The sequence below is a fragment of the Bubalus kerabau genome, chromosome 15 (genome assembly GCF_029407905.1).
Source record: "Bubalus kerabau isolate K-KA32 ecotype Philippines breed swamp buffalo chromosome 15, PCC_UOA_SB_1v2, whole genome shotgun sequence".
Classification (NCBI taxonomy): Eukaryota; Metazoa; Chordata; class Mammalia; order Artiodactyla; family Bovidae; genus Bubalus; species Bubalus kerabau.
Genome location: NC_073638.1, coordinates 43191969 through 43204156, shown reverse-complemented (window position 1 = coordinate 43204156; position 12188 = coordinate 43191969). Strand labels below are relative to the sequence as shown.

The window sequence follows — 12188 nt, the reverse complement described above, 5'->3', positions numbered from 1 at the left end:
ATCCAGTGCTGTAAAAGTTTTAGGGAATTTCAAGCCATTCTTCATCAGTTGTTTTGTGCTTTTGGGGGGCCCTCTGACATATAGTCTTTGGTCATCTTCTCACATATCTTGATTTTTGCTATCTTTTAACTAGTAGTACCCTTTTCATAGTACCTTATAAATATTTTAGAAGGAATAGGAGGGAGGTATTTGTATCTTTGCCTCAAAGCTCTGAGTTTGGGGTTACCTTTCTCAGATCTAAAGGTATAGTGATTCCTAGGAAAACTTACTCTCGCTAGTTTTCCTTTTTAATAAAAAATTTTTTAGTTAGGGTATAATCCGTATAACATATACCACCTTAACCATTTTTAGGTGTACACTGTATGTATTCCAAATGGATGTCCTGCTTCCTGCACTTTTTAACATTATGATGACTGTTAGGAATTTGGGATCCAATTGAGGATCATACTGATAATTAAAAGGGGAATTTGTATATTCTATCTATCTTGTATGACTTGGGTGCACTGCTCACTGTTAGATAAATGGAGCTGACTTAAAAATTTACTGGGAGTGGTAGGATTAATACCTTCTTTTAAATAATTTTTCAGTAAGCTATTGATTTGTATCTCTGTTAACTTCACTTACATTTGGCTGAATTACAAGATTTTAGTCTCTGCAGAATGATGTGGCTCCATTTTTCTAGGATATTTTTTTTTCTTATAGTAAACTATACTTGTTATTTCTTGTTTGTCTGATTGTAATGGTATTGTATTAAGTTTCATTCCCAGATTGATTCACAATTTTGAAACATTCCATTTTGAAACAAAGGCTTAAAATAATTTGTTGACAATATTGACTTTACATGTAAATGCATTGAATTATTATATTATTTAACAATTCACTCAGTGTGCTGCAATTCCATATGATTTTTTTCTTCTCTTTTAGATAACCCAGCAGCTTGAAGGAATCTGCTTGCAGGTCATTGGAACTGTTTTACAGCAGCATGTCTTAGGTAGATACCTCTGATTGTTCAGAGAATATCCTACTATTTCATATGAGCAAGCATTGTCCTAATGACTTGGTATTCTCTTTTAGAATTCTATGAGGAGATCTTCTCTTTAGCACACAGTTTGACATGTCAACAAGTGTCTCCACAGATGTGGCAGTTACTACCTCTGGTATTTGAGGTTTTTCAGCAAGATGGTTTTGATTACTTTACAGGTAGGTGAAGTCATCATAGAAATACTTAGGGTTCCCCCTGTTTGTATTCAGTTTTAGTATATCACTTGAACACAAAGTTTTGCATATTCTTAAGTGCTTCCTTGTTTGGATAAGTTATCAGTAGTAATTAATGCTCCAAGATGACCCTAGCTTTGATTTCCATTATACATTTTGATTTAGTTATCACTTGAGATCTTTTTCACTAAAACACATATTCTTAAGTTTCTGTTTCCTGTCAGTCTTCTTGGTATAATCTTTAACATAATCTTTATGTTTACTAAATATGAAGGAATATACTTTAATAATAGGCTCATTTTGACATTTAATTACAAATGAATAATTAAAAGTGAATGTTAGGGATAAAACATTCAGACTTGCTTCTTTTTCTTAGATTTTTCAGAAACACAGCATTTATGTTAGTAAAGATATTTAACTTACATTTTTTTTATTAATACAGATATGATGCCTCTGCTTCATAATTATGTAACAGTTGATACAGACACACTTCTATCTGATACCAAGTACCTTGAAATGATATACAGTATGTGCAAAAAGGTAGGTCACCCTAATACAAGAACATGTGAGGCTTGTGTTATAAAAAGTACAAAATTGTAAAGAGACATGATACTACATTATGGTAAATATCATATGAGTTTGATATAATAAGGATTATTTAAAAGTTATCAACAAAATGGCTTTGATTCCTAGATCTCTCATTGATGACTTTGACAAGTATTTATGTCTACCTTCTGGTATTTAATTAGAGCTACATTTCTTGATTTTAGTGCCTGGATCTTATCTTCGCTTGTTCCCTGCTAAGTTTTGAATCAAAAGAAGAAAAGGCCAGAAATGATTATCAATGTCTTATAAAGAACATTCTCAGACTCAAAGATACAGAAAAGAAACTAATGGTTGCCAAAAGGGGAGGAAGGGTATAAATTATGAGATTAGGATTAACAGATACAAACTACTATATATAAAATTAATAAACAACAAGCTTCTGCTGATGTTCAAATAAATAATAAACCATAATGGAAAAGAATATGAAAAAGAACGTGTATATGTATTAATGACTTCGCTGGTGGCTCAGTTGGTAAAGAATCTGCCTGCAATGCAGGAAACCCAGGTTCAGTCCCTTGGTGGGGAAGATCTCCTGGAGAAGGAAATGGCAACCCACTCCAGTATTCTTGCCTGGAAAATCTCATGGACAGAGGAGCGTAACAGGCTACAGTTCATGGGGTCGCAAAGAGTTGGACACAACTTAGCCACTAAACCATACTATGTGTAAGTGAATCAACTTTGCTCTACACCAGAAATGAATACAACATTGTAAATCAACTACTTTAATAAGGAAAAAAAAAGAAAGGAACTCCTTGGAGGCTGTGGGTTTGCAGTAGCTGTACAGTATTAGTAAATAGCAAGATTATAAAATCTGAAGGTTCATTTTTAAAAAGTCAAAAGTACTAGGCCATTTTTGGAAAATCATAAGATACATATATATGGTGAATGTTGCTTTTTTTTTTTCCTCTTAAGTAGGAGATAAAATGATTGATTGGGGTCCTTTGATATCAGAGTTAGTGTAATTGGTAACATGAGTTCCTTACAGTATTTGTTGAGAACTCTCAGTCTGTTGTTTAAAACCAGACATTAAAAAATGATTTTCCTCCATGAAGTTTTTAGATGTGTTTGTCATCCTCATTCTTTCTGAACACTTAGTGGCAGAATAATCTAGTTATGTTATTATTTATTGCTAATTGTTTATGTTGATGTTCTAGGAACAGAGATAGCTATGCCATCCATACTCCAATTTTAAAACACTTATCCTTAACCCTTTGATTCCTCTAGTGCTAATGAGCATGTGAATTACATGCTTTTATTTCTTCTCTGGGGACAACTTCTGCCATCAGCAGACTGCCTTTTCATCCTGCTCATCTCACAATCCATTGCCAGTATTTTTTTTTTTTTTTAGACACAGTGGTTGTCAACTTGTTACAGTCCAGAATGGCACAACAGGGGAGGTCCTTTGATTATTTAGACCAATGTTACAGACAAACAACTCCAAATCCTTACAGTTCTTTAGACTGTAGTCTGTGCAATCACTCATATTTATTTATTAGACTCTCTTGAATACTTAAGCAGTTACAGACTGATTAAAGGTTTTGAGATGCCTCCTTGCAGTTTATATTTTCTGTTGATCAGGTTCTTACAGGAGTTGCAGGAGAAGATGCAGAGTGTCATGCAGCAAAATTGCTAGAGGTCATCATTTTGCAGTGCAAAGGGCGTGGCATTGACCAGGTCAGTGAAGCCATTAATGATTCAGATTGCAGGATTCAGAGAAGGAATCTTTCCCTCCGCTTTTTGTTTTTGGGCATTTGTTATATATATATATATTGTAGTTTATTATGACACCAAGATAACATGTTAAAATTGTTTAAAATTTAACCAATATTTAATAGTGACCATATATTTAATATGTATGGAAATAAACAAAATGATTACTACAGTAAGGTTAGTCAGTAGGAATATTTTGAATCCATGATTGCTCTTGTGGTGGGGCTCTCATATCAGTGAAGACTGATTTTTCTCTAAAATTGGATTTCCCACTGAAATGCTTCAGCAATAAAAATTATTGGATCATTTAATGGAAAAGTGTTTAGTTGAGGAAACCAGAAAATTAATATGGTCAGGATAGTTAATGCCTGCTATTACTGACAGTTTTGAAATGTTTCGTTCTTTCTCTATAGTGTATTCCCTTATTTGTGGAAGCAGCTTTAGAGAGGCTGACGAGAGAGGTGAAGACAAGTGAGCTTCGAACAATGTGCCTGCAAGTTGCCATTGCAGCTTTGTATTACAATCCACACCTACTTCTCAATACCTTAGAAAATCTTCGCTTCCCTAATAATGTTGAACCAGTTACAAATCATTTTATTACACAATGGCTTAATGATGTTGATTGTTTCTTGGGGTAAGTGACATGTACTGGGTCTTTGTTTATATAACTTTGTGAGGAACTGTGCAAAATTTTTTTAAGGAAAAGAAGAAAATATTTATTTTATTTTTTTCAGGCTTCACGACAGAAAGATGTGTGTTCTGGGCCTGTGTGCTCTTATTGATATGGAACAAATACCACAAGTTTTAAATCAGGTTTCTGGACAGATTTTGCCAGCTTTTATTCTTTTATTTAATGGATTAAAAAGAGCTTATGCCTGCCACGCAGAACACGAGAATGACAGTGACGATGACGATGAAGCTGAAGATGATGATGAAACGGGTAAGGGATTTGCAGTGTAGGAAGCCAGTCTTATTACCTAGTTAGAAATATCACTGGACTTATTCCTTTAGCCCTTCTTCTAATGAAATGTGGGATCATAGCTAAATATTTACACGTTCATTCATTCATAGACTCTCACTAGATTCCCACTGGAGTATCAGGTCCATGAGGGCAGAACTTTGAGCTGTATCTCCATTACATAAAGCAGTTCTAGGCAAAAATGGCACCCCACTCCGGTACTCTTGCCTGGAAACTCCCATGGACGGAGGAGCCTGGAAGGCTGCAGTCCATGGGGTCGCTAAGAGTCGGACACGACTGAGTGACTTCACTTTCACTTTTCACTTTCATGCACTGGAGAAGGAAATGGCAACCCACTCCAGTGTTTTTGCCTGGAGAATCCCAGGGGCGGGGTAGTCTGGTGGGCTGCCGTCTATAGGGGTCCCACAGAGTCGGACACGACTGAAGCGATGCAGCAGCAGCAGGCAAAAATGATTTTTGGTTTGGGGTTTTTAGTGTTTGTGAGCATCTAATACATTTCACCTGTGAGATACTACAGACCACAAGAGTAAAAATAGATGTTGTTTAAGTTATTGTAGTGGTTCCAAAATATGATAATTGCCATTTTTGTCTTTTATCATATATTATCTTAGCCAGCCTTTAAAAAAAAATCTCGTAAAAGGTATTCCTGTGGAAATAACAAACTGTTGCTTTACTATTGGTATTTATTTGGTTTGGTAAATACCATAAGGTTCAGAGCATGCCAAGTGCTGGCTCTCATTCAGTCCATTTTCCAATTTTAGAATCTATGTATAATAGAATACTGGAATCTAGATTATTAACAATTGTGGTAGTTTTCTTAGATTTCTGTGAGAATTTTTTTTTTATTTATTGCTGAATGTGTATTTAAACACAAATTCCTGGAACTCTCCCTTGAATTATTCAGTTGTGATTTTCCAACAATGATCATTGTCAGTGAGTTAAAATGAGTAACAGAATATTTCAGCGTTAACAAGAGCACCTTTTTATGACTTGGCAGAGGAACTGGGCAGTGATGAAGATGATATTGATGAAGATGGACAAGAATATTTGGAGATTCTGGCTAAGCAGGCGGGTGAAGATGGAGATGAGGAAGATTGGGAAGAAGATGATGCTGAAGAAACTGCCCTGGAAGGCTATTCTACAATCATTGATGATGAAGATAACCCTGTTGATGAGTATCAGATATTTAAAGCTATATTTCAGAGTAAGTTTACTTGTTCTATGTAATTCAGATAGTTCCATATGACCCATTTTCCTGAATCAAACTGTTCTTCTTTATGTCTGTCCCCTAAAGAAGAGATTGGGGTATATCAAACCCAAACTAGAATATGATTTAGGATTGTTAGGCAAAGTAACCAAAGTTACTTCTCCTATTGCCTTAGAGATTCAGAGTATTTTCCTCATCCTGTTATTTTACTTTTATTTAGATCATAATTTTGAAATAGGCACATCATAGGAAAATTGTATACTTCATTGTAGCCTCCCAGGTTTCGCCAGAAGTATCTACCCTTATGTTTCTTGTGTTTGTGTGTGTTTTCCCCCCTGGCTAAACCTGTGCTTACCTATCTGAGAATTTGACCATTTTTTTACATGTATAGTCTTGGGAATCTTTATTCTTTTCTCCTGCTTCACAATGTGTGGCTATAGACTGCTAGGTGCCACTTTTTGTTTTTGATAATCATTTACTTGGATTTCAACAAAATACAACATCAGTATGCTTTAACCTAGCTTAAGAAATTTAAATTGACACTATATTTGAACCTCCTTTCCTTCCAGTTAACTACTTTTCTATTTTATCATCCCTATACATTATGAATTTTGATGTAGAATAAATTCTCTGATAAGCAAAGCATTAATCTTCCAAGCCCACGACAAAGCAATTTTGATGCAAGGTTGCGGAAATGCAAGTAATTGTTTTGGGGCTATGTGGCAGGCTGTTAAAATTGATTGAAGTGCCAAGAACTGACTGGCTTTTGTCCTTGACTTTGTATTTTGTATACTTAAACACATGTTAATTCCTAAATGATGGTTTATAATAGAAGGCTCATGCACAGTAAAGGCAATAAAGTAGAATATCATGAGGAAATGAGTTTTCATTCTTGGGAATTACTCTGTAAAAATTTTTTATTTTGTGGAAAGCCTTTATAGAGAACATTTTCTCTCACTCACTCACCATACACACAGACCCCTTTCTGTAGCTAATTGAAACACAGACGTATATAGTTAGACTTGTTACCATTATTTATCAACTTATCTAGTGCGTGTTTTCATTAAACAGTGAGATTTTTAACACCTGGTCTTGTGATATGCTGGGAAATTTTGTTATTCCTTCTTACGGGTTATATTTGACCATTATTTAGACTATAATATAAAAATATGTAAGTGCTGCAGAGTACCTTTCTATGGAAAGACTACATATATTTAAGAAAGATTTTTGAATAAATGCAGAAAAAAATAATTTACTTTGTACCAGTCATCTCTTTTTTAAGGTTTCTGGGTTTTGTTTTTTCATGTAGGAATTTGAGAATTATATCTAGAATGTGGGAATGTGTCCATTTTTAAGTTGCTTTAACTCTGAATCTTCTAAGGAGTTTGAGTTAACTTTATTTCTAGTTTCCCTACTTTGTTACTTGTTAGATAACAACTGATTTAGGCTCTGTTTACTAACGGTGAGGATTTTGAGCATGATTAGATTTTTGAGGCATAATGCTAAACCATAGATTTTTCCCCTGTATGTTTTTCTCACAAACAATTTAAAATACTGTAGGTAATTATTCGGAAAATATAAACGAGATCAGAATTTCAGTACTGGAGGTAGAGTAGAGGGAACAGAATAGTAGAGAACTACCAGGACTCTTACCGCCCTATTTTACCTTGTTTTCTTTTTGATAGCTATACAAAATCGTAATCCTGTGTGGTATCAGGCTCTGACTCATGGTCTTAATGAAGAACAAAGAAAACAGTTACAAGATATAGCGACTCTAGCTGATCAAAGAAGAGCAGCCCATGGTATGTTACTTGACCCTCTTTAATGCAATTAATAACTTTGATACAGCTTTAAAATTTAAATTTGGTGATTTAAATTATGTAAAAGCTACAGTTGTTGGAAGTGATAAGAAATTCACTCTAATCTGTAGGAATGAGATGAATTTTGGTTTGGGCCACAATTTCTTGATTTTACGTGTAGTTGAAGACTATAATAAGGTTGCTAAACCTCATGGGGCTGGTTTGATAGTGGAAAATTCTGAAAACTGCAGTTTCTTAAAAGTATATTAAAGACATACATCATTTCTTTTCATCAGTAAATGTTTCATGCTTAACAATATATAAATGTTTTTCAATATAGGATATTTTAGGTAATACACATTCTAACAGTTTTGTAGGTCTTAATAACTGTGAGTAAGACTAGTTTTATATTCAGCGAGGGTCCTCCTTATAAAAAAGGAAGTATTTATACCTCCTTTCTAAAGTATTTATATTTGAATTTGCTTGTAGTAAATTCATTAGCTGTTACTACCTTTGGATTTGGATCCTATTGATTCACTGTTTGACTCAAAATAGGGTATTTAAAGATTTTTCTTTTTAAACAATGGGAAGTAAAATTGCCTAAGAAGTCTACAGCATACAAGAGAGTTCATCTTATCTACATATTATACACTTCTCTTCTTTACATATGGAGGGAGAACAGAGACCAAAGCTTGGAACTTCCTGGCTAATATTGGTGGTTTAGCTGTTAATGTCTGTTGGTTCGTTCTGTTCTCCAAAGTAGTAAGCTGATCGAATGCTCTACCAAACGTTTACTTTTTGTTTTTCTAGAATCCAAAATGATTGAGAAACATGGAGGATACAAATTCAGTGCTCCAGTCGTGCCAAGTTCTTTCAATTTTGGAGGCCCGGCACCAGGGATGAATTGAGTTACCACTTTCCTTCCTGCAGTGTGATTGTAGTGAAGAGCTTGTGTTCCTCCTAGTAGCGGTTCCAGAACTGGTTCATGTTATCTACTCTAAACTAATTGATCAATAGATGGACAAAGAAACCCCAGAAGGTGGGACTTGATCATGCAACTTGGCACTGAAAATGAAACTAGAGGGATTTTGGCCGGGGAGGGAGGTAACTCGGGGGGTAGGGAGTATTTTCTTTATTTTTTGAAGAAAGTAAGGATTTGACTGAAAGTTCAAGTGACACTGTGGAAATCTGCAACAGGAGGGGATGTCATGAAGGCAGCTTTTCTTTTTCTGAGGAAAAAAATAGGCATGGGCTACAGGACTATTTAAAATGTCTCATTTACAGTATAAGCTCAAAGGTAGATGTAATTTTTACACCTATGAGTATTTGTCCAATTTCTGTCTCTCCTTCACCATTGGGTATCTATTCTTTATATGTAAATAAGATAAGGTAATGGATAGCCTTATTCAATCTTCATCATTTTCATTCATCAAAGATTGTTCCTATGTAGATTATTGGACATTTATTGTAGCACTACATAACTGATTAAAAAAAAATCTGTAAATGAATTAGCACTTTCATATTGAAACAAGCCTGCTAGCCTATGTATAAAATAGCAAAATGTTTGCTGTTTATAAAAAGATGGGATGTAATGGGGTGGGGGGCAGGGGTAATTTCAAGTTATTAATTTAAAAATGAATTAGCAATTTTGTACCTGGTGACTTTGTGGTGCACTCACCTCTGATAGTGACTTGAATTCGGTATGTTAAAAGGGGTTAGTGATATTTCATTGCTGCTAAAAATGGCAACTCCCTCTGTGTCCTGTTTTTTTCTTAAAGCTCTCAGTGTACAAGTGGATATTTGGGTACAAGACCTTACTGTAACAAAGAGGAAAGGTGATATTTGAAGCATGTAAATTGGATATAAAGTTCTACTCTTAAAGAGTTAATCGAAGAGTATGACTAAACATCTATATATGCAATCTATTAAAAGAACTTAATTCGGCTCTTATGTCTTGATTTGATTGCAGTTTTTTTCTAATTATAAATTTTTTCCTCATTGATCTATTTTTATCCTATAACTAGAAAGAATAGGAAATGCACACTTTTAAAATTGACATCTAACACCTGCCCACCTCCCTTTCCCATCTCCTTTGCCCCTCTTGTTGATGCTGGTATCTGATAGGCTGAAGGCACAGGGTTCCCTCCAAAAACCACTGTTGATACCACTGCAAAAACAAGCCAGCAACAAGACAACGTGGAGAGGTTGGCTTGCTTCCCTCTCTCCTAACTGCATGTTTCAAAAATAAGCTTTTATTGATCTTGAACATCTGTCAGATGAGTCATACATTGGGTTATTTTTTTATATACATGTATACACACAATATTTCAAATTGAAAGCAACATCTCAATGGATTCAAAACTATTGAGTGCTGTTGTCTATAACAGACTAGGAAATTTGTAAATGTAAAAATGAAGCAAATGCACATATTATTTAAAATGCATAATGAAAACCCATTGGTGTTGTGTTTTTCTTGTATGCCAGTAATTAAGCCACTACTGTTGGCATTGTTTGGTTTTCTATTTTAACACTGAAGGAGTGAAAGTATTTCCTATATTTATGATTTTACTATGAAAATCTTGGCAAAAAAAGAAAAAAATGTTTATCTGAAATGTGTGGGTGAAAATTGTTAATCAAGTGTGTTTCTACTTTTTCGCCCCAAGTTGAACACCATCTGTAAACCTTAGGTTGCTTCAGGGGATTTCATTATTACATAAAAGTCATAAAATTAAAATGGAGTAGTTGTATATATGCAACATTATGTACAGAGGGGAAGTGCTGAATAGTATTAAACATTTTTGTCTTCCTTTACCTTTTATCCCCTACCTAATATCTAGTCTACTTTTTTAAATTTCAAATTTCACTGCTCTTTGAATTGATAATTTCAATTTTCACATTGTTATTGGAAACCGTATTAATAAAGGTTTTAGTTATTCCCATGCACAGTATGAAAATTCTCGGTTGCTGAGATTTTGTTTCAAGAAAATGTATTGGCATGTCTTTGAGATCAAGTTTTATTGTCTCCTCTGTCATACAATCCAAACTAAATCTACATTTATGAATTTTTGACTGAAATGAAAGACCTTAAAATTAAACTATATTTAATATTAAATATTGTTCAAATGGTAGTTTCTAATGCATCAAATATACCTCGATTATTTTCAGTATTTCCTTAAATATAACATCAAATTAGAGTTTCTTATAGATTATGAATCTTGATAATGTATCAGTGTTTTTAAATAAGGTTATAGGACTTTTAGATAACTTTTTGAGAGTAGTATTTATAAACTTGTAATTAGTTGCATGTGGATTTTATTTATTTCTTTAACATACAGCATTTCCCACAGTTTCACTAATCTATAACTTATTTTTTAATTTATACAAGTTAATTCTGATTTTGTTTGGGTTTCAGTATGTCTTTTTTAATGGCTGACATTAGCATAAAATCTTCACTTTTTTGTAAACCTAAGCCATCCATTTTTATAAAAGCTATTCGTTTATCAGTATTAAATAAAAGATGTTAATCTATTTCTCTGCAGGTAACAGAATGGTGATTACTAATCTACATGCCTTACCAGGATAATGACCGCTATGTTCACCTCTTGAAGAGACCAGAGTGTAGAGCAGGGGTGGCCATACCACAGCACTGTGGCTATGTTCAGTTCCAGATGTAGTCCCTGAAGCAAGCATTTAGAAAAAGTGATTAGCAATCACATTAATATACACCGTGTCTTTGGGAGGATCTAGCACAGTGACTTAAGCAGAGTAGGCATTCCATAAGTGTTTGTGAATTAAATGACCTGAAATTACATTAAAACATAGGTTATAAAAATGTCAGTTCTGTTCTATGTAATTTTAAGTTTTGGTGAATATTGATCCCTTCTGAAGTTGAGGTTTTACCATTGATGAGGTTGGCCACCCTTGCAATAATAGCATTTTACTTTGGTGCATGTGGTTTTTACCAACGGAAACTAGATATACAGCTAGAAATCTAGAATTTTGTTACTATGAGAGGAATATCTTTTAAGTAACTTTTTGAGAGGTAATTCCCCCTTTAGTTTTTTTTTTTTTTTTAAAGCACGGGTGATAGATAGAAATTTGTCAATTATATTTGGTATCTGAATCCTATATTTAAGTGCTTCCTGCTGCTGCTGCTGCTAAGTCGCTTCAGTTGTGTCCGACTCTGTGCTTCCTACCAGAGTCTTTTTTAAAATTTCCTTTTAACAAACTCAAGAAGGAATTTCCTCAATCTGAAAGAAAGGCTCAAACTAATGGACTTAATAATGAAAGAGTAAAAACCCTTCCCCCTAAGATCAAAAATGCCCCTGTTGCCCCTTCTGTTTAGCGTTGTACATAGGGTTTTGTTTATTGTTGTTCCATTGCGACCGTGTCTGACTCTGACCCCATAATCTGCAGAACGCTAGGCTGCTCTCTGTCCTCCATTCTCTCCCCGAGTTTGCTCAAATTCATGTCTGTTGAGTCAGTGATGCTATCTAACTATTTCATCCTCTCCTTTTGCCTTCAATCTTTCAATAAGGGTTTAGCCAGGGCAGTTAGGCAGGAAGAAATAAGACACCCAGTGGGAAAGGAAGAAGTAAAATGTATTCTCAGATGACCGATGTCACAGAAAACTCTGAAGAATCCACACACAAAGAGCTAATGATTTCAAGTT

General features: G+C 34.4%; 1 protein-coding gene across 3 annotated transcripts in view; it reads left to right on the top strand.

Moving 5' to 3' along the window:
* IPO7 (importin 7) overlaps positions 1 to 11395 on the top strand; it is a 45828-nt gene extending 34433 nt beyond the window's left edge. For 2 of the 3 annotated variants that reach the window (XM_055548677.1, XM_055548676.1), the window contains 9 exons: positions 925 to 991; positions 1075 to 1200; positions 1658 to 1755; positions 3400 to 3495; positions 3945 to 4165; positions 4266 to 4471; positions 5508 to 5714; positions 7403 to 7519; positions 8327 to 9466. In XM_055548677.1, the coding sequence (XP_055404652.1) occupies positions 925 to 991; positions 1075 to 1200; positions 1658 to 1755; positions 3400 to 3495; positions 3945 to 4165; positions 4266 to 4471; positions 5508 to 5714; positions 7403 to 7519; positions 8327 to 8424 (1236 nt within the window). In that variant the 3' untranslated portion in view covers positions 8425 to 9466. Of the gene's footprint in view, positions 1 to 924; positions 992 to 1074; positions 1201 to 1657; positions 1756 to 3399; positions 3496 to 3944; positions 4166 to 4265; positions 4472 to 5507; positions 5715 to 7402; positions 7520 to 8326; positions 9467 to 11055 lie in introns of those variants that run through there. The other variant, XR_008703028.1, reaches the window with a different exon arrangement.
* The last annotated feature ends 793 nt before the right edge of the window (positions 11396 to 12188 follow it).